The sequence below is a fragment of the Ranitomeya imitator genome, chromosome 4 (genome assembly GCF_032444005.1).
Source record: "Ranitomeya imitator isolate aRanImi1 chromosome 4, aRanImi1.pri, whole genome shotgun sequence".
NCBI classification, from domain to species: Eukaryota; Metazoa; Chordata; class Amphibia; order Anura; family Dendrobatidae; genus Ranitomeya; species Ranitomeya imitator.
The window spans coordinates 215,213,308-215,237,106 of NC_091285.1; the positions used below are offsets into that span (position 1 = coordinate 215,213,308).

At 46.9% G+C, this 23,799-nt stretch overlaps 1 protein-coding gene across 1 annotated transcript in view; it reads left to right on the plus strand.

Annotated features, from left to right (window-relative positions):
- The window catches only part of DCN (decorin), a 223,667-nt gene that overhangs the window by 159,229 nt on the left and 40,639 nt on the right, over positions 1-23,799 (plus strand). Inside the window, exon 6 of the mRNA XM_069764368.1 lies at positions 2,053-2,146. Coding sequence (XP_069620469.1) covers positions 2,053-2,146 — 94 coding nt within the window. The remainder of the gene's footprint in view (positions 1-2,052; positions 2,147-23,799) is intronic.

Genomic DNA, 23,799 nt, shown 5'->3' on the forward strand with positions numbered 1-23,799 from the left:
CATTAAAAGACCTCAGTTTCCTTAGGAAATACAATCTGCTCATCCCCTTCTTGTAGACAAACTCTGAGTGGCATCTCGAGTCCAGTTTGCTATCCAAATGGACCCCCAAATATTTGTAACTCTCCACCTGCTCTACCTCCTGACCAGCAATAGTGATCGGTAAGCATTCCAATTTAATCCTGCTATAGTTGGCCACCAACTCCTTGGTTTTCTTAACATTTAGTTGTAGATAGTTACCATTGCACCAATCCATGAAATTCGACACCACCCTTCTGTATTCCTCATCCCCCCGATCTCCCCTAATACAACCCACAACCACGGAGTCATCCGAAAATTTTTGAAGGTGGCAAAGATCAGATTTATACTGAAAGTCTGATGTATACAGTGTGAATAGAAAGGGCGCAAGCTCCGTTCCCTGGGGGGCACCTACACTGCTCAATAATCTGCTTGACACCACTGCTCCCATCTGTACAAACTGTGGCCGATCTGATAGGTAGTCAGTTATCCAATTTCTCATCCCCTCCTCAACCTTCATATCAGTCATCTTTTTGTGTAGTAAAAGTGGCTGCAGGGAGTTAAATGCACTCGAGAAATCGAAGAACATCGCTCGCACCGTGGTTCCGTCAGTCTCCAGAAATGAATGTACCCTATGTAACAGGGAAAGGATAGCATCATCCACCCCCAATCTATGTCGGTAAGCAAACTGAAGGGGATCGATAAAAGCATTGACCCTTGGTCTTAAGTGAGCAAGCACTAATCTTTCCAAGGCCTTCATAGCGTGAGATGTTAAGGCTACAGGACGATAGTCATTTAGGGTTGCAGGAGAAGTCGTCTTGGGTACCGGCACCAGACAGGAAGTTTTCCATAACACTGGTACCCTCTGTGTTTGTAGACTTCCATTAAATAGGCGCGTAAAGACAGTACACAGCTGGTCTGCACAAACTTTAAGGACACATGAGCTGAGTCCATCTGGTCCTGCAGCTTTACCAATGTTAAGTGACTTAAACTGCGCCCTGACTTAAACTAAGCCCTGTACACAGGCTCCAAACAATCACTACTTATGCAGTCAAAAACCCACTCCGAGTTCTTACCCATGTGCTGGCATCAGAGGAGATACACACCGTAGCCCCAACGCGCGTTTCGCGTCAGCTTCGTTTGGAGCCTGTGTACAGGGCTTAGTGATCTACCCATATGGATCTTATATACCCCGGTCTTATGCCTGCTTATTTCTGCACTATGCACTTTATAATGGTATAATGGCATCAGTTTTTATCCACACTGTTTTTGTGATCTGTGCTACCCTACTCTCTCCTTGTTTGCAATAACTCCTATTTTTGTGTAATTTAATTGTATATATATATATATATATATATATATATATATATATATATATATATATATATGTTTGATTGTTGTATTTTGGTGATTAATACATTTGTAATATTATTATGGACATGTGCTCCGTCTGTTTCTATGGAATTAATTGTGGGAGTGTCCTATACGTACTTCTGAGATACATTTCTCCTTAGTAGGCTCCCCCACTGTGGCTGTGAGCATGTTGGAGAAATTTGGATTTTTATCTTTCATTTTGGGCTTGTTTTATTATAATCAGTGCTGGGGCATGTTTGGACCAGGATGCACTTGCAAACAAGTCAGACAGTGACAATCTCCTGCTGATAAAACACTCCTTGAAATAAAACAAAAGCACACAGCCTAATAAGTGACACATCCTTTGAAATGTATTTCTCAGACCCTGCCTCATGCTGTCCTCAGTTTACATAGTAAAAAACAGCTAACAGATTACCTTTTACACAACAATCGTTGTAGTTCTTGCTCACTTTATCTAATAGAAGCAAGTTATATAATCAAAATTCTCTATTTAGTAAAACAAACAGGACCTCTGGACCATATTCTTTCTCTGAAAACAATGTCTACCCAGTGGTATTTTGCTTCTGTCCCATAAAAAATAGCATTTCATGCACTTCATATAAATTCAAATATTGTATAGAGGAGCTGCGTTACATTGATTTTTATATCTATTTATTTTTCTAGGTTTGCCAACTTCTCTTACTGAGCTTCACCTTGATGGAAACAAAATCGCCAAAGTTGATTCTGAAAGCCTAAATGGACTGAACAATCTAGCTAAGTAAGTAGACATAATTATTCAGTTAGGAAATGTAGGAATTTTTTTTCTGAAAATCTTAGAATCTATCGAGAGTACAATGGAGTAGAAGGCTTCTTCCTCACACAAACCCAAAGAATTAAACCGATGTGTTCTTGTCGATCACATTTTCTACCGCGGATTTGGTGACAGATCCATGACAAATCCACAACAAAGTCAAGATGTACAGTAGATGCAGATTTTTCTGTTGATTTTACCCTTTTTTACATTTAATTAAGTAGAGTGAATCCGAAGTGAAAATTTACGCATAGATGAAAATGTATACGTGTTTTCAAGAAAAAAAATTTCTGCAATGTATAAAATGGGTGAGGGTGTGGGAGGGTGATTGGAGGACACATCCACTGAAAAATAGACGTGGGAAAAGCAAACAGGATAATAAATATATATTACTAAGACTTTAGATTCTGATTATTTGAAGTCAGTGCTTACCAGAACTAATTAACAAACATTGCTGTTTTGTCATTATTAGGGCCCCTTTCCACTTGTGAGAAAAAAAAACGGTCCGTAATCTGGACCGAAAAAACGGATGTAACGTATGCGATTGTCATGCGTTTGTGATGCGAGTTCAATGCGATTTTTTAATCGCACCATCCGTTTTACATCCGTATAACATCCGTATGCAATCCGTTTTTTTTCTCTGCAACTATTTTTATACAGTCATTTACAGGACTCTTTACAGTGTTCTATGCCACAGAATGGTAAGGTATCTGTAAAAAACAGATGGAATACGGATGGTCCGTATTCCATGCGTTTTTTTTCTCGCATCCATTGACTTGCATTGGTGAGTCTCGTCCGAGACCTGCAGCAAATCGCAGCATGCTGCGATTTTTTTCTCAGCCGACCCAGATTTTTCTCAGTCCGATTTCGGCTGAGAAAAAAAACGCAAATGAAAAGACACCTATTAAATAACATTGGTCCGAGTGCAATCCGATTTTTTATCGGATTGCACTCGTCCGTTTTCCTCGCAAGTGGAAATGAGCCCTTAAAGTAACTTTGTTCCTGATTGATCTTACTTTTCTCAATTTCTTATAAAATATAATTCATTCTCACATGCCAATATGTGACTATCAAAATGCAAGGTTTAATTGTCACAATACATACTGTCCAGACCATTCCATATAGCTGACTAATGAAAACGTTAGATGTAAAGACCTCATTAAGCTCATCCCTCTGAGGCCAATTTTTAGTTGTGCACTTTCATTTTTTTACTCCCCTTCCTTTAAGAGACTTAACTTCTTAAGAATCTTTATTTTTCCGCTGACCTAACCTCATGAGAGCTTGTTTTTTTCTTGTAATTTTGAATTAAACCTTTCGTTTAACCATACAATGTACTGGAAAAAAATTCAAGTGCAGTAAAATGGTGACAAAATACATGATCCATGAATCTTATGTGTTTTCACTTTTAGAATGAACAGGCATTGGTCATAGCTTGGCTCCGAATACTGCTGTTAAGGGCAGTCTCACACGTCCAGATAATTCCGGTACAGGAAAAATCGGTACCGGAATTATCCGTGTCCGTGTGCCGGTGCGTTTCTGTGGCACATCAGTGTGGCACACGTGCGGCACACGTGTGTCGCCCGTGTGCCCACTGGGTAGCGCTGTCCCCTGCATCTGGTGCTGAAGCCGCGATTCATATCTTCCCTGCAGCCGCATTTGCTGTAGAGAAGATATGAATACTCGTGTTTAAAATAAAGCTCCATGTGCCCAACCCCCTCCCACCCCCTGTGCGCCCCCCCCTCCCCCCGCTGTTATTAAAATACTCACCCGGCTCCCTCGCTGGCTGGCGCTGCTTCCTGTCCTGGCCGCACCTTCTACTGTATGAGCGGTCACGTGTTGCCGCTCATTTACAGTAAGGAATATGCGGCTCCACCCCTATGGGAGGTGGAGCCGCATATTCATGATTGTAATGGGTGGCCCCACGTGACCGCTCATACAGTAGAAGGTGCGGCCAGGACAGGAAGCAGCGCCAGCCAGCGAGGGAGCCGGGTGAGTACATGTGACCCATATAATGCTGCATAATGGTTGATTATGGACCCATAAGATGCTCCGTAGAAAATGTGCCACATATAATGCTGAAGTCCATGTTACTGGAGCCCAAACATCTAATGTTTCAAACGCTGTCATCTGTGTGACAACATGAGAAACATCGGATTCTTTTCCATCTGTCAGAGCACTGCTGCTGGCACGCTGTCATACAGAAGACAGCGTGTGAGTCAGCAGCTGTGACCGGTGGTTATCTGATAGCAGAAAGAGCAGGCGTTTGATGATGATGAGAGTATTCATCAGCCAGCACTTGTGCAATAAATAATGTATTTCTCCTAAAGGGCGTAGGCAAAACTGACAGCTGCTAGCTGCAGCCCTCATCTGTCAGCATTATCTTGGCTGGTTATCAAAAATAGATGGGTCCCCAAGCTGTATTTTTTAAGTACTTAAATAAACAATTTAAAAAAAAAACAGCGTGGGGTCCCCCCATCTACTATATAATTGTCTAAGGTTCACTTCCATCTTTCTGTCCTTCTGTCTGTCTGTCTGTAACGGATATTCATTGGTCGCGGCCTCTGTCCATCATGGAAATCCAAGTCGCTGATTGGTCGTGGCAAAACAGCCACGACCAATCAGCGATGGGCACAGTCCGGAAGAAAATGGCCGCTCCTTACTCCCTGCAGTCAGTGACCGCCGCCCGCATATTCCCCTCCACTCACTGCTCACAAAGGGTTAATGCCAGCGATAACGGACCGCATTATACTGCGGGTAACGCACTCCGTAACCGTTGCTATTAACCCTGTGTGACCAACTTTTTACTATTGATGCTGCTTATTCAGCATCAATAGTAAAAAGATCTAATGTTAAAAATAATTTTAAAAATAAAAAATCGTTACATACTCACCATCCGTCGGCCTCTCCTCGCGATGCTCTGGTGACCATGCCATGCGAGACTGCTACGTCATCATCTCGCGAGACCGCAATGCACTCTTGAGACCAGAGCGCACGAGGAGCATCGGTAACCGATTCCTGGATTCAGGAGCCAACGGAGGGTGAGTATATAACTATTTTTTATTTTAATTCTTTTTTTTTAACAGGGATATGATGCCCACATTGCTATATACTATGTGGGCTGTGCAATATATTACATGGACTGTGCAATATACTACGTGGGCTGTGCTATATACTACGTGGGCTGAGCAATGTACTCCGTGGGCTGCGCAATATACTCCATGGGCTGCGCAATATACTCCATGGGCTGTGCAATATACTGCGTGGGCTGTGCAATATAGTGCGTGGGCTGCACAATATACTATGTGGGCTGCGCAATATAATACGTGGACTGCGCAATATACTACATGGGCTGTGCAATGTACTACGTGGGCTGTGCAATGTACCGCATGGGCTGTGCAATGTACTGCATGGGCTGTGCAATATACTATGTGGGCTGTGCAATATACTATGTGGCTGTGCTATATACTACGTGGGCTGTGCTATACACTACGTGGGCTGTTACACACTACGCATACATATTCTAGAATGCCCGATGCATTAGAATTGGGCTGCCATCTAGTTTTTTATAACCAGCCAGGCTAAAGCAGACACCTGGGAGCAGTTATTCTCAGACTCTGAAGGGACCATGCCTATTGGCTCTCCCCACCCTAAAAAAATCAATCGGCCGCTACCCAAGAAAGGTTGCATCTCTCAGACGAGTCAATTCTGACTTTTTGACCGGCACTTCCTACTTACCATGGTGGGGTGGCAAGTGGAGTAATATTTGTGGGGTTGATGTCAGCTTTGGTGATGGAGAGGCGTCTACAAGATATCTCCATTTCTGACTGCTGTACATTGTCAAATGTAATAAAAATACAGGCACAGAGAAAAGTCTTATATTTGAAATAAAAATACAGACTTCTTTTATTAAAAAAACACTCCCTTCCTTCCTTCACCTATTTGTTATTTTAAAATAAAAAATTGTAAAACACCACATTCTGCACTTGTCAGATGATAAATCATATGTCCCACGAGATGTTCCAACTCTGCCATGCAATCCAGATGTAGCAGAATTGGGCTCTTCATGGGACAAATGGATTATCGGCGGACAGTTGAGGAATATGGTGTTTTATTATTTTGAAAGGTGGCAGATGAGGTTTAACAATGATAAATGTAAGGTTATACACATGGGAAGAAGGAATCAATATCACCATTACTCACTGAATGGGAAACCACTGGGTAAATCTGACAGGGAGAAGGACTTGGGGATCCTAGTTAATGATAAACTTACCTGGAGCAGCCAGTGCCAGGCAGCAGCTGCCAAGGCAAACAGGATCATGGGGTGCATTAAAAGAGGTCTGGATACACATGATGAGAGCATTATACTGCCTCTGTACAAATCCCTAGTTAGACCGCACATGGAGTACTGTGTCTAGTTTTGGGCACCGGTGCTCAGGAAGGATATAATGGAACTAGAGAGAGTACAAGGGAGGGCAACAAAATTAATAAAGGGGATGGGAGAACTACAATACCCAGATAGATTAGCGAAATTAGGATTATTTAGTCTAGAAAAAAGATGACTGAGGGGCGATCTAATAACCATGTATAAGTATATAAGGGGACAATACAAATATCTCGCTGAGGATCTGTTTATACCAAGGAAGGTGACGGGCACAAGGGGGCATTCTTTGCGTCTGGAGGAGAGAAGGTTTTTCCACCAACATAGAAGAGGATTCTTTACTGTTAGGGCAGTGAGAATCTGGAATTGCTTGCCTGAGGAGGTGGTGATGGCGAGCTCAGTCGAGGGGTTCAAGAGAGGCCTGGATGTCTTCCTGGAGCAGAACAATATTGTATCATACAATTATTAGGTTCTGTAGAAGGACGTAGATCTGGGGATTTATTATGATGGAATATAGGCTGAACTGGATGGACAAATGTCTTTTTTCGGCCTTACTAACTATGTTACTATGTTACTATGTTAATTTTACAGTAATAAATGGGCAGGGCCGTATTTAGAGTTTCTGCTGCTTTAGGCACTTTCAGTGCTGCTTCCCCCTTTGGTGAGTATGACACTATCGGCATTGACTTTGCCATAAATCGCTGATGTGAAAGTAGCCTTTTGCAGCAGATCCGGCAGTTTTCCCGCATCTGCAGTGTAACGGATCACTTACGGCAACACTGCATTTGGCCTCATTCATTCCCTAAGGGACTTGCAGACATGTGTGGCACTTGCGGTTTGCAGCAATGGAAAAAAACACTGCTAGCAGTGTTTTTTGTATCACCACAAGTGCAAAACCACAAGTGCCGCTCATGTCCGCAAGTAGTCATCACTACCTGTCCCTGCACCTTGCTAACTCATCCCTAACCATCCCTCTCTGACCTAAAACTACACTATAAAGCTTTAGGAAAACAATTTATTAACTGACATATTCCTATGATAATGAGGCTCCAGGCTACGGCGTAGACTGGGATGGGCAGTCTCCGGGTCTCCATTCTCTCGCTGTGCACACCCTCATTCCCTGCCTCATTGCCTGTGCACAGACATTCCTCCACCGGACCCGGTAATCACCGCTCGCGTTGGCATACCGGCAGAGGTGTATCTAGGATTTCTGACACCCGTGGCAAGAATTAATTTTGGAGCCCCCCAGGACACAAGCGATTTGCACACTTAGTCATGTACTGACGAGCTCCTCTCCCTAATGCTCTCAATGTTCAGTGAAAAACAGAGAAGCTGGAAGAGAAGCTCATTGTCACAGGACCACAAGTATGAAAATCACATATGAGTGAGGTGTCCATGTGACGACTACTGGAACCTGCAGAGCTGAGTCCTGACATTGCAGGCTTCTGAATTCTCACAATGCATGCACTGCACACTTTTAGGATTCTTCCTTGCCTGTGGACAGTTATGTCAGTACAAGCATGTGATTTGTATACTTCTGACCACATTCTGACTAGACGTGCCCGGCCACGCTCAGTTCATTTTCATTGACGGAGGCCACATATGTCTAGTCAGCATGAGAGAATTCTGACAGTGTGCAGGGTGCACTGTGAGAATTCAGAAGTCTGCAGTTACAAAGAATGACTGCAGACTCATCACAAACCTGGACATCCCCTTTAATGCTCCTACCATAAATAAAAACATGAGAGTTAGTTGGTATCACAAATAAAATTTACATCCAGGTACCTTATAGTTGACGTCGCCTCTGGAGCCGTTCTTCTTTTCTTCATCTTGTCCAGACCTCATGATGAGTTTTCTCATCCACAGCCGTCTCTGCAGACTTACATCTTCTCCGTTCTTTTGCAGAAAATCTCCACATGACGCCCTTAAAGATGCAAGTGTCATTATAATGCTCCTGAATAAAAAATTGCCCCTCACTATATTGTCTGCACAAAATATGACCCCCACACTGTCGCTCTTATGGTACATGCTCTTCACACTGACCCCTCCTTTCCATACCGACCCCCCTCTTCACATTGTCCTCTCACACTGTGTCCCCACATAGGGCTCAGTATTTTTACTGTACTCTCTCATCACACTCCCCCTCCTTGGTATACTGTCCCCTCCTGGCTGTGCCCTTACACTGTCCCTCCATGCTATGCCCCCACTACTCAGTTTCTATTCTGTAACCACTGACTTTTCTGCCCCCAAACTGTCTCCTCACACTATTCCCCTCCCTCCTCATACTGTCTCCTCTCACATCCCCCTGTTCACCATCCTGTCTCCTCATATATTTACCCCCTCACTTTCTATACTGCCTGCTCACCTGACTCCCCATACTTTGTCTGCACACATCCCATCACCCTCACTCCCCGTACTCTGTCCACATCCATTTTCCACATCGCTACTCATTACTGTGTCCACACACATTCCCTTGTTCGCTCCCCATACTGTCTGCACCCATCCCCCCAAATTGTTTCCTCACATATGCCCCCCATTCCCCCATACTGTTTCCTCATACATGCCCCCCATTCCCCAGTACTGTTTCCTCATACATGTCCCCCATCCTCCCATCCTGTATGCATGGCTCGGCTCCCCATCTTGTCTGCATGGCTAGGCTCCCCCATCCTCCCATCTTGTATGCATGGCTCGGCTCCCCATCCTCCCATCATGTATGCATGGCTCGGCTCCCCCATCCTCCCACCCTGTATGCATGGATTTCCCATCCGATCCTCCCACCCTGTATGCACGGCTCCCTCATCATCCCACACTGTATGCATGGCTTCCCCATCCTCCCACCCTGTATGCATGGTTCCCCCATCCTGTATACATGGCTCCCCCATCCTCCCACCCTGTATGCATGGCTCTCCTATCCGATCCTCCCACCCTGTATGCATGGCTCCCCCATCCTCCCACCCTGTATGCATAGTTCCCTCATCCCGTATGCATGGCTCTCCCATCCTCCCATCCTGTATGCATGGTTCCTGTTATGACCTGGTGGTCAGAGCACACGGAATGACCTGATAGTTACTGATAATAAGGACGAGCTCTGGGACGTGGGAACTCTGCTGACCGCAATCCCTAAACCTATCAAACACACTAGAAATAGCCGTGGATTGCGCCTAACGCTCCCTATGCAACTCGGCACAGCCTAAGAAACTAGCTAGCCCTGAAGATAGAAAAATAAAGCCTACCTTGCCTCAGAGAAATTCCCCAAAGGAAAAGGCAGCCCCCACATATAATGACTGTGAGTAAAGATGAAAATACAAACACAGAGATGAAATAGATTTAGCAAAGTGAGGCCCGACTTACTGAACAGACCGAGGATAGGAAAGGTTACTTTGCGGTCAGCACAAAAACCTACAAAAAGACCACGCAGAGGGCGCAAAAAGACCCTCCGCACCGACTCACGGTGCGGAGGCGCTCCCTCTGCGTCCCAGAGCTTCCAGCAAGCAAGACAACAAATTAAATAGCAAGCTGGACAGAAAAATAGAAAACCAAAGAAATACAAGCTGGAACTTAGCTTCTGATGGGAAGACAGGTCACAAGAACGATCCAGGAGTGAACTAGAGTTACTAGACCAATACTGGAACATTGACAGGTGGCATAGAGCAAAGATCTAAGTGGAGTTAAATAGAGCAGCAGCTAACGAATTAACCTAGTCACCTGTGAAACTCAGAAACACCCACCAGAGGAAGTCCATGGACAGAACCAGCCGAAGTACCATTCATGACCACAGGAGGGAGCCCGACAACAGAATTCACAACAGTACCCCCCCTTGAGGAGGGGTCACCGAACCCTCACCAGAGCCCCCAGGCCGACCAGGATGAGCCAAATGAAAGGCACGAACCAGATCGGCAGCATGAACATCAGAAGCAAAGACCCAGGAATTATCTTCCTGACCTTAACCCTTCCACTTGACCAGGTACTGGAGTTTCCGTCTCGAAACACGAGAATCCAAAATCTTCTCCACCACATACTCCAACTCCCCCTCAACCAACACCGGGGCAGGAGGATCAACAGATGGAACCACAGGCGCCACGTATCTCCGCAATAACGACCTATGGAACACATTATGGATGGCAAAAGAAGCAGGAAGGGCCAAACGAAATAACACAGGATTGATAACCTCAGAAATCTTATACGGACCAATGAAACGAGGCTTAAACTTAGGAGAGGAAACCTTCATAGGAACATAACCAGACGACAACCAAACCAAATCCCCAACACGAAGTCGGGGACCCACACAGCGCCGGCCATTAGTGAAACGTTGAGCCTTCTCCTTGGACAATGTCAAATTGTCCACCACATGAGTCCAAATCTGCTGCAACCTATCCACCACAGTATCTACACCAGGACAGTCTGAAGACTCAACCTGCCCTGAAGAGAAACGAGGATGGAAACCAGAATTGCAGAAAAACGGCGAAACCAAAGTAGCCGAGCTGGCCCGATTATTAAGGGCGAACTCAGCCAACGGCAAAAAAAACACCCAATCATCCTGATCAGCAGAAACAAAGCATCTCAGATATGTTTCCAAAGTTTGATTAGTTCGTTCGGTTTGGCCATTTGTCTGAAGATGGAAAGCCGAGGAAAAAGACAAATCAATGCCCATCCTAGCACAAAAGGATCGCCAAAACCTTGAAACAAACTGGGAACCTCTGTCAGAAACGATGTTCTCCGGGATACCATGTAAACGAACCACATGCTGGAAAAATAATGGCACCAAATCAGAGGAGGAAGGCAATTTAGACAAAGGTACCAAATGGACCATATTAGAAAAGCGATCACAAACCACCCAAATGACCGACATCTTTTGAGAGACGGGGAGATCCGAAATAAAATCCATAGAAATATGCGTCCAGGGCCTCTTCGGGACCGGCAAGGGCAAAAGCAACCCACTGGCACAAGAACAGCAGGGCTTAGCCTGAGCACAAGTCCCACAGGATTACACAAAAGAACGCACATCCCGTGACAAAGACGGCCACCAGAAGGATCTAGCCACCAAATCTCTGGTACCAAAGATTCCAGGATGCCCAGCCAACACTGAACAATGAATCTCAGAGATAACTCTAGTAGTCCATCTATCAGGGACAAACAGTTTCTCCGCTGGGCAACGGTCAGGTCTATCAGCCTGAAATTTTTGCAGCACCCGCCGCAAATCAGGGGAGATGGCAGACAAAATTACCCCCTCTTTGAGAATACCCGCCGGCTCAGGAACACCCGGAGAGTCAGGCACAAAACTCCTTGACAGGACATCAGCCTTCACATTCTTAGAGCCCAGAAGGTACGAAACCACAAAATCAAAACGGGAGAAAAATAACGACCATCGAGCCTGTCTCGGATTCAACCGTTTGGCAGACTCAAGCGATGCTTGGCTCCTTCCAGCCAATGACGCCACTCCTCGAATGCCCACTTCATGGCCAACAATTCACGATTACCAACATCATAGTTACGCTCAGCAGGCGAAAACTTTCTAGAAAAGAAAGCACATGGCTTCATCACAGAGCCATCAGAACTAGGGTTAAGCGACCTTGACCTTTTTGGAGTCGAGCCGTGTTTCGTGAAACCCGACTATCTTAAAAGTCGAGTCGAGTGGAATCGGCCGATTATCGCGAAAAGTCGGGTATCAACCGAAACACGAAACCCAATGCAAGTCAATGGGGGAGCAAAGTCGGCAGTGAGTGGAGGCCAGGAAAACACCTACACTGCCCATTTTAAAGGCAAAAACATCCATTCTTGTTAAAGAAGCTTGTCAATCGTAATTTAGCTTATAATAATTGGAAGGCATTTGAAATTGGGGGTCATTTGGCTAAAGTTGTGGGGGGTAGGGCTGGTTCAAGTAATTAGTGGGCCCAGTAAATCTGGACCACGTCACGGCAGTGGAGCAGGGAGAGGTAAGTATTTCAACTTTGCAAGTGCTGTGATCCTGAGCAAGCAGGGGGGGCCCACTCGTTGGCATTGGCACTGGCACAGGGCCCCTCAAAGTACAGCGGTGTGTTTGCACGGCGGGGGCGCCTCCCACCGGCAGCAACACTTTTGCGTACTATGAGAGGCCCTGTGCCAGTGACGTCGCCAACTAGTATTCCTCCCCCTACCTGATGAAGGAACCTGCACTTTCATCTGCACCTTCCTCTTTGTCCCCGTGTAAGGTGGTATGGTAGGCGGGAAGGGGGACCTGACTTTCAGCAGGGTCACAATCTTGCAGTGTAGCGTGCACGGGAAATGTTGCGTTATGGGTTAATGTACCAGCAGACTCATCTATCACTGGCTGGGCAATGGGCAGGATGAGGAGGAAACACAGATATAGGCCCAAAGAATAAAGTGGGCTAAATGCAGTTCAAAATTGGTAACACAGGACTAATCAGGGGGCATTGCAGTGGAGGACAACTGGAATGAGAGGCTGACACAGAGAGTAGGCCCAAATCAGTAAGTAGTCGAAATGCAGTTCAAAATTGGCAACAGTAGTAAACAGGCGGCACAGCTTTGTTCAGTGGAGGAGAACAGCAAGGAGTGGCAGACACCGATAGTAGGCCCCAACCCAACTAGTAGGCCAAATGCAGTCTAACATTAACAACTACTTAACGAGAGCCTGAAAATGGAATTTCAGGACAGGAAAGCAGGAGAACAGCAAGGAGCGGCAGACACTGTTAGTAGCCCCCAAACCAACTAGTACGCCAAATGCAGTTGTTCCATTTAAGCACTATTTAACAAGAGCCTGATGATAGAAGCTTAGGAAAGGCAACCTGGAGAACACCTTGGAGCGGAAGACACCGTCTCTACACCCCATACCCAATTTGTAGGCCTAATGCAGTGTAGTTTTCACCAACTACTAAACGAGAGTAGGAAGATCGAAGCAATGTGGACGAAAAACATGGGGAACACCTTGGAGTGTAACACACCGTCTCTCTACACCCCATACCAAATTTGTAGGCCTAATGCAGTGTAGTTTTCACCAACTACTAAACGAGAGTAGGAAGATCGAAGCAATGTGGACGAAACATGGGGAACACCTTGGAGTGTAACACACCGTCTCTCTACACCCCATACCAAATTTGTAGGCCTAATGCAGTGTAGTTTGCAACAACTACTAAACGAGAGTAGGAAGATCGAAGCAATGTGGACGAAACCTGGGGCACACCTTGGAGCGGCAGACACCGTTAGTAGGCCCTAGGGTTGAGCGACCTTCACTTTTATAGGATCAGGTCGGGTTTCACAAAACCCGACTTTTGGAAAAGTCGGGTCGAGTGAAATCGGCCGATCCTATAAAAAAGTCGGGGTCGGGGTCGGCCGAAACTCGAAACCCAATGCAGTGCATTGGGTTTCCATGGTTCCCAGGGTCTGAAGGAGCGGAAACTCTCCTTCAGGCCCTGGGATCCATATTTAAGTGTAAAATATAGAATTAAAATAAAAAATATCCTTATACTTACCCTCTGACGCGCCCTGGTACTAACCGGGAACCTTCCTTCCTTAGAATCAGCCTTCCAGGACCTTCGGTGACGTCGCGGGTGACGTCGCGGCTTGTGATTGGCCGCGCGGCCGCCCATGTGACCGCTCGCGCGGCCAATCACAAGCCGCGACGTCACCCGCGACGTCACCGAAGGTCCTGGAAGGGCTGATTCTTAGGAAGGAAGGCTGTCGGAAGGAAGCAGGGCGCTTCCGAGGGTGAGTATATTCCTATTAGGTATATACTCACCCTCGGAAGCGCCCTGCTTCCTTCCGACAGCCTTCCTTCCTAAGAATCAGCCCTTCCAGGACCTTCGGTGACGTCGCGGGTGACGTCGCGGCTTGTGATTGGCCGCGCGAGCGGTCACATGGGCGGCCGCGCGGCCAATCACAAGCCGCGACGTCACCGCGACGTCACGGCAAGGTCCTAGAAGCGCGGATTCGAAGGAGGAAGGCTGCCGGTTAGTACCAGGGCGCGTCAGAGGGTAAGTATTGCAATATTTTTTATTTTAATTCTATATTTTACACTTTAATCTGAATTCCGATACCAATTCCCGATATCTGAAACATATCGGGAATCGGGATCGGAATTCCGATTCCAGATTCAAAAGATCGCCGACTTCATGGCCGACCCCCCACTGGGGTCGGGTCGGGTTTCATGAAACCCGACCTTGCCAAAAGTCGGCGACTTTTGAACAATTTCGACCCGTTTCGCTCAACCCTAGTAGGCCCTACTAAAGTTGTAGCCCCAATGCAGTTTTAAAATTCCTAGAGGCTGAAAACAAGACTATTGACGCTCTGCTTTTTTCAAAGGAAGACAGCTGTATTGAGTGGCGCAGACAGACACAGGTAGTAGGCCTTAAACCAAAAATGTGGCTCACTGCAGTTTAAAAAAGGTTACAGGGGTACACAGGCAGCATTGCTCTGGGCAGTGGAGGACAATTTCAATAGTGGACCGCAGACAGGCTTCTAAGGCCTAACATAATAACATATGGCTGAAGGCACTTTATAATTGGTTCCAGGGGTACACGGGCAGCAGTGGTCTGGTCAGTGGAGGCCTAGTGGAAGGAGGGACCGCAGACAGGCTTCGAAGGCCTAACATAAAAATAAATTGGGCTGTAGGCACTTTTAAATAGGTTCCAGGGGTACACGGGCAGCAGTGGTCTGGTCATTGTAGGAGTAGTAGAAAGAACGGGCCGCAGACAGGCTTCTAAGGCCTAACATAATAAAATTGGGCTGTAGGCACTTTTACATAGGTTCCAGGGGTACACGGGCAGCAGTGGTCTGGTCAGTGTAGGAGTAGTAGAAAGAACGGGCCGCAGACAGGCTTCTAAGGCCTAACATAATAAAATTGGGCTGTAGGCACTTTTAAATAGGTTCCAGGGGTACACGGGCAGCAGTGGTCTGGTCAGTGTAGGAGTAGTAGAAAGAACAGGCCGCAGACAGGCTTCTAAGGCCTAACATAATAAAATTGGACAGGCTGTAGGCACTTTATAATTGGTTCCAGGGGTACACGGGCAGCAGTACACAGGTCAGTGGAGGCCTAGTGGAAGGAGGGACCGCAGACAGGCTTCGAAGGCCTAACATAATAAAATTGGACAGGCTGTAGGCACTTTATAATTGGTTCCAGGGGTACACGGGCAGCAGTGGTCTGGTCAGTGGAGGCCTAGTGGAAGGAGGGACCGCAGACAGGCTTCGAAGGCCTAACATAATAAAATTGGACTGGCTGTAGGCACTTTATAATTGGTTCCAGGGGTACACGGGCAGCAGTGGTATGGTCAGTGGAGGCCTAGTGGAAGGAGGGACCGCAGACAGGCTTCGAAGGCCTAACATAATAAAATTGGGCTTGCTGTAGGCAATTTAAAATTTGTTCCAGGGGTACACGGGCAGCAGTGGTATGGTCAGTGGAGGCCTAGTGGAAGGAGGGACCGCAGACAGGCTTCGAAGGCCTAACATAATAAAATTGGACTGGCTGTAGGCACTTTATAATTGGTTCCAGGGGTACATGGGCAGCAGTAGACAGGTCAGTGGAGGCCTAGTGGAAGGAGGGACCGCAGACAGGCTTCGAAGGCCTAACATAATAAAATTGGACTGGCTGTAGGCACTTTATAATTGGTTCCAGGGGTACACGGGCAGCAGTGGTATGGTCAGTGGAGGCCTAGTGGAAGGAGGGACCACAGACAGGCTTCGAAGGCCTAACATAATAAAATTGGACTGGCTGTAGGCAATTTAAAATTGGTTCCAGGGGTACACGGGCAGCAGTGGTCTGGTCAGCGGAGGCCGATTGTAATGAGTGTCTGCCAGTTAGTAGTCCAAAACAATAAATAAATGTGAATGTCTCGCATTAAAACAAAACGAAAACACTAAAGGGTGCAATCATTAGGTACAGGGGTGGAATCCTCTGCATAGTTTCAGACCTACTAATTTGGCGCAAAGTATTTACTTTGGTAAATAGAGGACACTGCCCCTGACTATGTTAAGTACCATCATACATGTCAACACAATGGTATTGTCAGTGGCAGGAATGGAAGGATGTCAGCGCATAGACTAAACATTGGTGGAAGTGTGAGTGATAACTGTGGAAGTGGTAGAGCAATGTTTGACCTGGGGGTGGGTGAACTCTCTTGTGTCTGGCGGTACAGGCCCAGGGCCCCTCATGTTACAACAGTGTGTCTGACGTTGGGTGCACACCACCACCGCCAGAGACACTTTATTGTACTATGAGGGACCCAGTGGCAGTGCTGTCGAGCAAAAGCGGGCACACCCACCTCTTCAGACAAACAGCACTCTCACGGGTGCTTGCGCCAAGTCGCGATACCACGGCCCCGTGTGGGGAGTTTGGCCACTTAGGGAGGTGTAAACATGTCGTATGCTGGACAATCAGCTGCAGCAAATTAAGACATTAGAAAAGTAATTCACAGTAGTCCACAGGCAAGAGCTTTTCATAGGAAAGCTAAGTGTCGGCCGGGCAAGGTGGGGCAAAAGAATTCGAAATCCAGTTGTGGTTCATTTTAATGAATGTTAGATCATCAACATTTTGGGTAGCCAGACGAGTCCTTTTTTCGGTTAATATTGAACCTGCAGCACTGAATACTCTTTCTGATAGGACACTAGCTGCCGGGCAAGCAAGCTCCTGCAATGCATATTCTGCCAATTCTGGCCAGGTGTCTAATTTGGATGCCCAGTAATCAAATGGGAATGACGGTTGAGGGAGAACATCGATAAGGGATGAAAAATAGTTTGCAACCATACTGGACAAATGTGGTCTCCTGTCACTTTCAATTGATGCAGCAGTACCTGTCCTGTCTGCGGTAATAGCAAAATCACTCCACAACCTGGTCAGAAAACCCCTCTGTCCAACGCCACTTCTGATGTGTGCACCCCTAACACTCCTGGTCTGCTGCCCCCTGGAGCTCGTGTGAGAACGATCACGGGCGCTGTGTGCTAGGAATGCCTGAAACAAACGGTCAACAAGAGTTGATTGTTTGGTTGCTAATATTAGTTCCAAGTTCTCATGTGGCATAATATTTTGCAATTTGCCTTTATGGCGAGGATCAAGGAGGCAGGCCAACCAGTAATCGTCATCGTTCATCATTTTATTAATGCGTGTGTCCCTTTTGAGGACATGTAAGGCATAATCCGCCATGTGGGCCAAAGTTCCAGTTGTCAAATCTGCGGTTGAGATTGGTTGAGGGGCAGTTTCAGGCAAATCTACGTCACTTGTGTCCCTCAAAAAACCAGAACCCGGCCTTGCCACGCCACCAATTTCCAATGCCCCCGGGAAAGCTTCCTCATTAAAAATATTCTCATCCCCATCATCCTCCTTGTCCTCCACCTCCTCTTCGCCCGCTACCTCGTCCTGTACACTGCCCTGACCAGACAATGGCTGACTGTCATCAAGGCTTTCCTCTTCCTCTGGTGCAGACGCCTGATCCTTTATGTGCGTCAAACTTTGCATCAGCAGACACATTAGGGGGATGCTCATGCTTATTATGGCGTTGTCTGCACTAACCAGCCGTGTGCATTCCTCAAAACACTGAAGGACTTGACACATGTCTTGTATCTTCGACCACTGCACACCTGACAACTCCATGTCTGCCATCCTACTGCCTGCCCGTGTATGTGTATCCTCCCACAAAAACATAACAGCCCGCCTCTGTTCGCACAGTCTCTGAAGCATGTGCAGTGTTGAGTTCCACCTTGTTGCAACGTCTATGATTAGGCGATGCTGGGGAAGGTTCAAAGACCGCTGATAGGTCTGCATACGGCTGGAGTGTACAGGCGAACGGCGGATATGTGAGCAAAGTCCACGCACTTTGAGGAGCAGGTCGAAGAACCCAGGATAAGTTTTCAATAAGCACTGCACCACCAGGTTTAAGGTGTGAGCCAGGCAAGGAATGTGTTTCAGTTGGGAAAGGGAGATGGCAGCCATGAAATTCCTTCCGTTATCACTCACTACCTTGCCTGCCTCAAGATCTACTGTGCCCAGCCACGACTGCGTTTCTTGCTGCAAGAACTCGGACAGAACTTCCGTGGTGTGTCTGTTGTCGCCCAAACACTTCATAGCCAATACAGCCTGCTGACACTTGCCAGTAGCTGGCCCATAATGGGACAACTGGTGTGTAACAGTGACAGCTGCCGATAGAGTGGTTGGGCGACTGCGGTCTGTGGAAGAGCTCTCGCTTCTGCAGGAGGACGAGGAGGAGGAGGGGGTGCGAACGCCTACAGCCAACTGTTTCCTAGACCATGGGCTAGGCACAACTGTCCCGAAATTGATGTCCCCTGTGGACCCTGCATCCACCACATTCACCCAGTGTGCCGTGATGGACACGTAACGTCCCTGGCCATGCCTACTGGTTCATGCATCTGTAGTCAGGTGCACCTTTGTACTCACAGATTGCCTGAGTGCATGGACGATGCGCTGTTTAACATGCTGTTGCAGGGCTGGGATGGCTTTTCTCGAAAAAAAGTGTCCACTGGGTAGCTCATAGCGTGGTTCAGCGTACTCCATCAGGGCTTTGAAAGCTTTGCTTTCAACTAACCGGTAGGGCATCATCTCTAACGAGATTAGTCTAGCTATGTGGGCGTTAAAACCCTGTGTACGCGGATGCGAGGATAAGTACTTCCTTTTTCTAACCAGAGTCTCATGTAGGGTGAGCTGGACTGGAGAGCTGGAGATCTGTTATGAGAGGTAATTCAGTACCACAATGGACATAGAGGTCAGCGCACATACAGTGACCTGGCAATAACCCAAAAAACAAGAACGAGCTCTGAGACGTGGGAACTCTGTTGACCACAATCCCCAATCCTCTCCAACCACACTAAAGGCAGCCGTGGATTGCGCCTAATGCTCCCTATGCAACTCGGCACGGCCTGAGAAACTAGCTAGCCTGAAGATAGAAAATAAGCCTACCTTGCCTCAGAGAAATACCCCAAAGGAAAAGGCAGCCCCCACATATAATGACTGTGAGTTAAGATGAAAAGACAAACGTAGAGATGAAATAGATTTAGGAAAGTGAGGCCCAACTTTCTGAACAGAGCGAGGATAGGAAAAGTAACTTTGCGGTCAACACAAAACCCTACAAAAACCACGCAAAGGGGGCAAAAAGACCCTCCGTACCGAACTAACGGCACGGAGGTACACCCTCTGCGTCCCAGAGCTTCCAGCAAGCAGAAAAAACAAATTGACAAGCTGGACAGAAAAAAACAGCAAACAAATAGCAAAGAGGAACTTAGCTATGCAGAGCAGCAGGCCACAGAAACGATCCAGGAGGAAACAGGTCCAATACTAGAACATTGACTGGAGGCCAGGATCAAAGCACTAGGTGGAGTTAAATAGAGCAGCAACTAACGACTTCACCACATCACCTGAGGAAGGAAACTCAGAAGCCGCAGTACCACTTTCCTCCACCAACGGAAGCTCACAGAGAGAACCATCCGAAGTACCACTTGTGACCACAGGAGGGAGCTCTGCCACAGAATTCACAACAGTACCCCCCCCTTGAGGAGGGGTCACCGAACCCTCACCAGAGCTCCCAGGACGACCATGATGAGCCATATGAAAGGCACGAACAAGATCGGGAGCATGGACATCAGAGGCAAAGACCCAGGAATTATCTTCCTGAGCATAACCCTTCCACTTAACCAGATACTGGAGTTTCCGCCTTGAAACACGAGAATCCAAAATCTTCTCCACAACTACTCCAACTCCCCCTCCACCAAAACCGGGGCAGGAGGATCAACAGATGGAACCATAGGTGCCACGTATCTCCGCAACAATGACCTATGGAATACGTTATGTATGGAAAAAGAATCTGGAAGGGTCAGACGAAAAGACACAGGATTAAGAACCTCAGAAATCCTATACGGACTAATAAAACGAGGTTTAAACTTAGGAGAGGAAACCTTCATAGGAATATGACGAGAAGATAACCAAACCAAGTCCCCAACCCGAAGTCGGGGACCCACACAGCGTCTGCGATTAGCGAAACGTTGAGCCTTCTCCTGGGACAAAGTCAAATTGTCCACTACATGAGTCCAAATCTGCTGCAACCTGTCCACCACAGTATCCACACCAGGACAGTCCGAAGACTCAACCTGCCCTGAAGAGAAACGAGGATGGAACCCAGAGTTGCAGAAAAACAGTGAAACCAAGGTAGCCGAGCTGGCCCGATTATTAAGGGCGAACTCAGCCAAAGGCAAAAAGGACACCCAGTCATCCTGATCAGCAGAAACAAAGCATCTCAGATATGTTTCCAAGGTCTGATTGGTTCGTTCGGTCTGGCCATTAGTCTGAGGATGGAAAGCCGAGGAAAAAGACAAGTCAATGCCCATCCTACCACAAAAGGCTCGCCAAAACCTCGAAACAAACTGGGAACCTCTGTCAGAAACGATATTCTCTGGAATGCCATGTAAACGAACCACATGCTGGAAAAACAATGGCACCAAATCAGAGGAGGAAGGCAATTTAGACAAGGGTACCAAATGGACCATCTTAGAGAAGCGATCACAGACCACCCAAATGACTGACATCTTTTGCGAGACGGGAAGATCTGAAATAAAATCCATAGAGATATGTGTCCAAGGCCTCTTCGGGACCGGCAAGGGCAAAAGCAACCCACTGGCACGAGAACAGCAGGGCTTAGCCCGAGCACAAATCCCACAGGACTGCACAAAAGAATGCACATCCCGCGACAGAGATGGCCACCAAAAGGATCCAGCCACTAACTCTCTGGTACCAAAGATTCCAGGATGACCAGCCAACACCGAACAATGAACCTCAGAGATAACTTTATTCGTCCACCTATCAGGGACAAACAGTTTCTCCGCTGGGCAACGATCAGGTTTATTAGCCTGAAATTTTTGCAGCACCCGCCGCAAATCAGGGGAGATGGCAGACACAATTACTACCTCTTTGAGGATACCCGCCGGCTCAGATACACCCGGAGAGTCGGGCACAAAACTCCTAGACAGAGCATCTGCCATCACATTTTTAGAGCCCGGAAGGTCTGAAATCACAAAGTCAAAACGGGCAAAAAACAACGACCAACGAGCTTGTCTAGGATTCAACCGCTTGGCGGACTCGAGATAAGTCAAGTTCTTATGATCAGTCAAGACCACCACGCGATGCTTAGCTCCTTCAAGCCAATGACGTCACTCCTCGAATGCCCACTTCATGGCCAGCAACTCTCAATTGCCAACATCATAATTTCGCTCAGCAGGCAAAAACTTCCTGGAAAAGAAGGCGCATGGTTTCATCACCGAGCAATCAGAACTTCTCTGCGACAAAACAGCCCCTGCTCCAATCTCAGAAGCATCAACCTCAACCTGGAACGGAAGCAAAACATCTGGTTGACACAACACAGGGGCAGAAGAAAAACGACACTTCAACTCTTGAAAAGCTTCCACCGCAGCAGAAGACCAATTGACCAAATCAGCACCTTTCTTGGTCAAATCGGTCAATGGTTTAGCAATACTAGAAATATTGCAGATGAAGCGACGATAAAAATTAGCAAAGCCCAGGAACTTTTGCAGACTTTTCAGAGATGTCGGCTGAGTCCAATTATGGATGGCTTGGACCTTAACAGGGTCCATCTCGATAGTAGAAGGGGAAAAGATGAACCCCAAAAATGAAACCTTCTGAACACCAAAGAGACACTTTGATCCCTTCACAAACAAAGAATTAGCACGCAGGACCTGAAACACCATTCTGACCTGCTTCACATGAGACTCCCAATCATCCGAGAAGATCAAAATGTCATCTAAGTACACAATCAGGAATTTATCCAGGTACTCTCGGAAGATGTCATGCATAAAGGACTGAAACACTGATGGAGCATTGGCAAGTCCGAATGGCATTACTAGATACTCAAAATGGCCCTCGGGCGTATTAAAAGCAGTTTTCCATTCATCGCCTCGCTTAATACGCACAAGATTATACGCACCACGAAGATCTATCTTGGTGAACCAACTAGCCCCCTTAATCCGAGCAAACAAATCAGATAACAATGGCAAGGGGTACTGAAATTTAACCGTGATCTTATTTAGAAGGCGGTAATCTATACAAGGTCTCAGTGAACCATCCTTCTTGGCTACAAAAAAGAACCCTGCTCCTAATGGCGACGATGACAGGCGAATATGCCCCTTCTCCAAAGACTCCTTCACATAACTCCGCATAGCGGCGTGCTCAGGCACAGATAAATTAAACAGTCGACCTTTTGGGAATTTACTACCAGGAATCAAATCGATAGCACAATCACAATCCCTATGCGGAGGTAGGGTATCGGACTTGGGCTCATCAAATAAATCCAGGTAATCAGACAAGAACTCAGGAACCTCAGAAGGGGTGGATGACGAAATAGTCAGAAATGGGACATCACCATGTACCCCCTGACAACCCCAGCTGGACACAGACATGGATTTCCAATCTAATACTGGATTATGGACTTGTAGCCATGGCAACCCCAACACGACCACATCATGCAGATTATGCAACACCAGAAAGCGAATAACCTCCTGATGTGCAGGAGCCATGCATATGGTCAGCTGGGTCCAGTACTGAGGCTTATTCTTGGCCAAAGGCGTAGCATCAATTCCTCTCAATGGAATAGGACACTGCAAGGGCTCCAAGAAAAACCCACAACGCCTAGCATACTCCAAGTCCATCAAATTCAGAGCAGCGCCTGAGTCCACAAATGCCATGACAGAATACGATGACAAAGAGCAGATCAAGGTTACAGACAGAAGAAATTTTGACTGTACCATACCAATGGTGGCAGACCTAGTGAACCGCTTAGTGCGCTTAGGACAATCAGAGATAGCATGAGTGGAATCACCACAGTAGAAACACAGCCCATTCAGACGTCTGTGTAATTGCCGTTCAACTCTGGTCAAAGTCCTATCGCACTGCATAGGCTCAGGTTTAAGCTCAGGTAATACCGCCAAATGGTGCACAGATTTACGCTCGCGCAAGCATCGACCGATCTGAATGGCCAAAGACATAGACTCATTCAGACCAGCAGGCATAGGAAATCCCACCATGACATCCTTAAGGGCTTCAGAGAGACCTTTTCTGAAAATAGCTGCGAGCGCACCTTCATTCCATTGAGTGAGTACGGACCACTTTCTAAATTTCTGACAATATACCTCTATTGCATCCTGACCCTGACACAGAGCCAGCAAATTCTTCTCTGCCTGATCCACAGAATTAGGCTCATCGTACAGCAATCCGAGCGCCAGGAAAAATGTATCAATATTACTT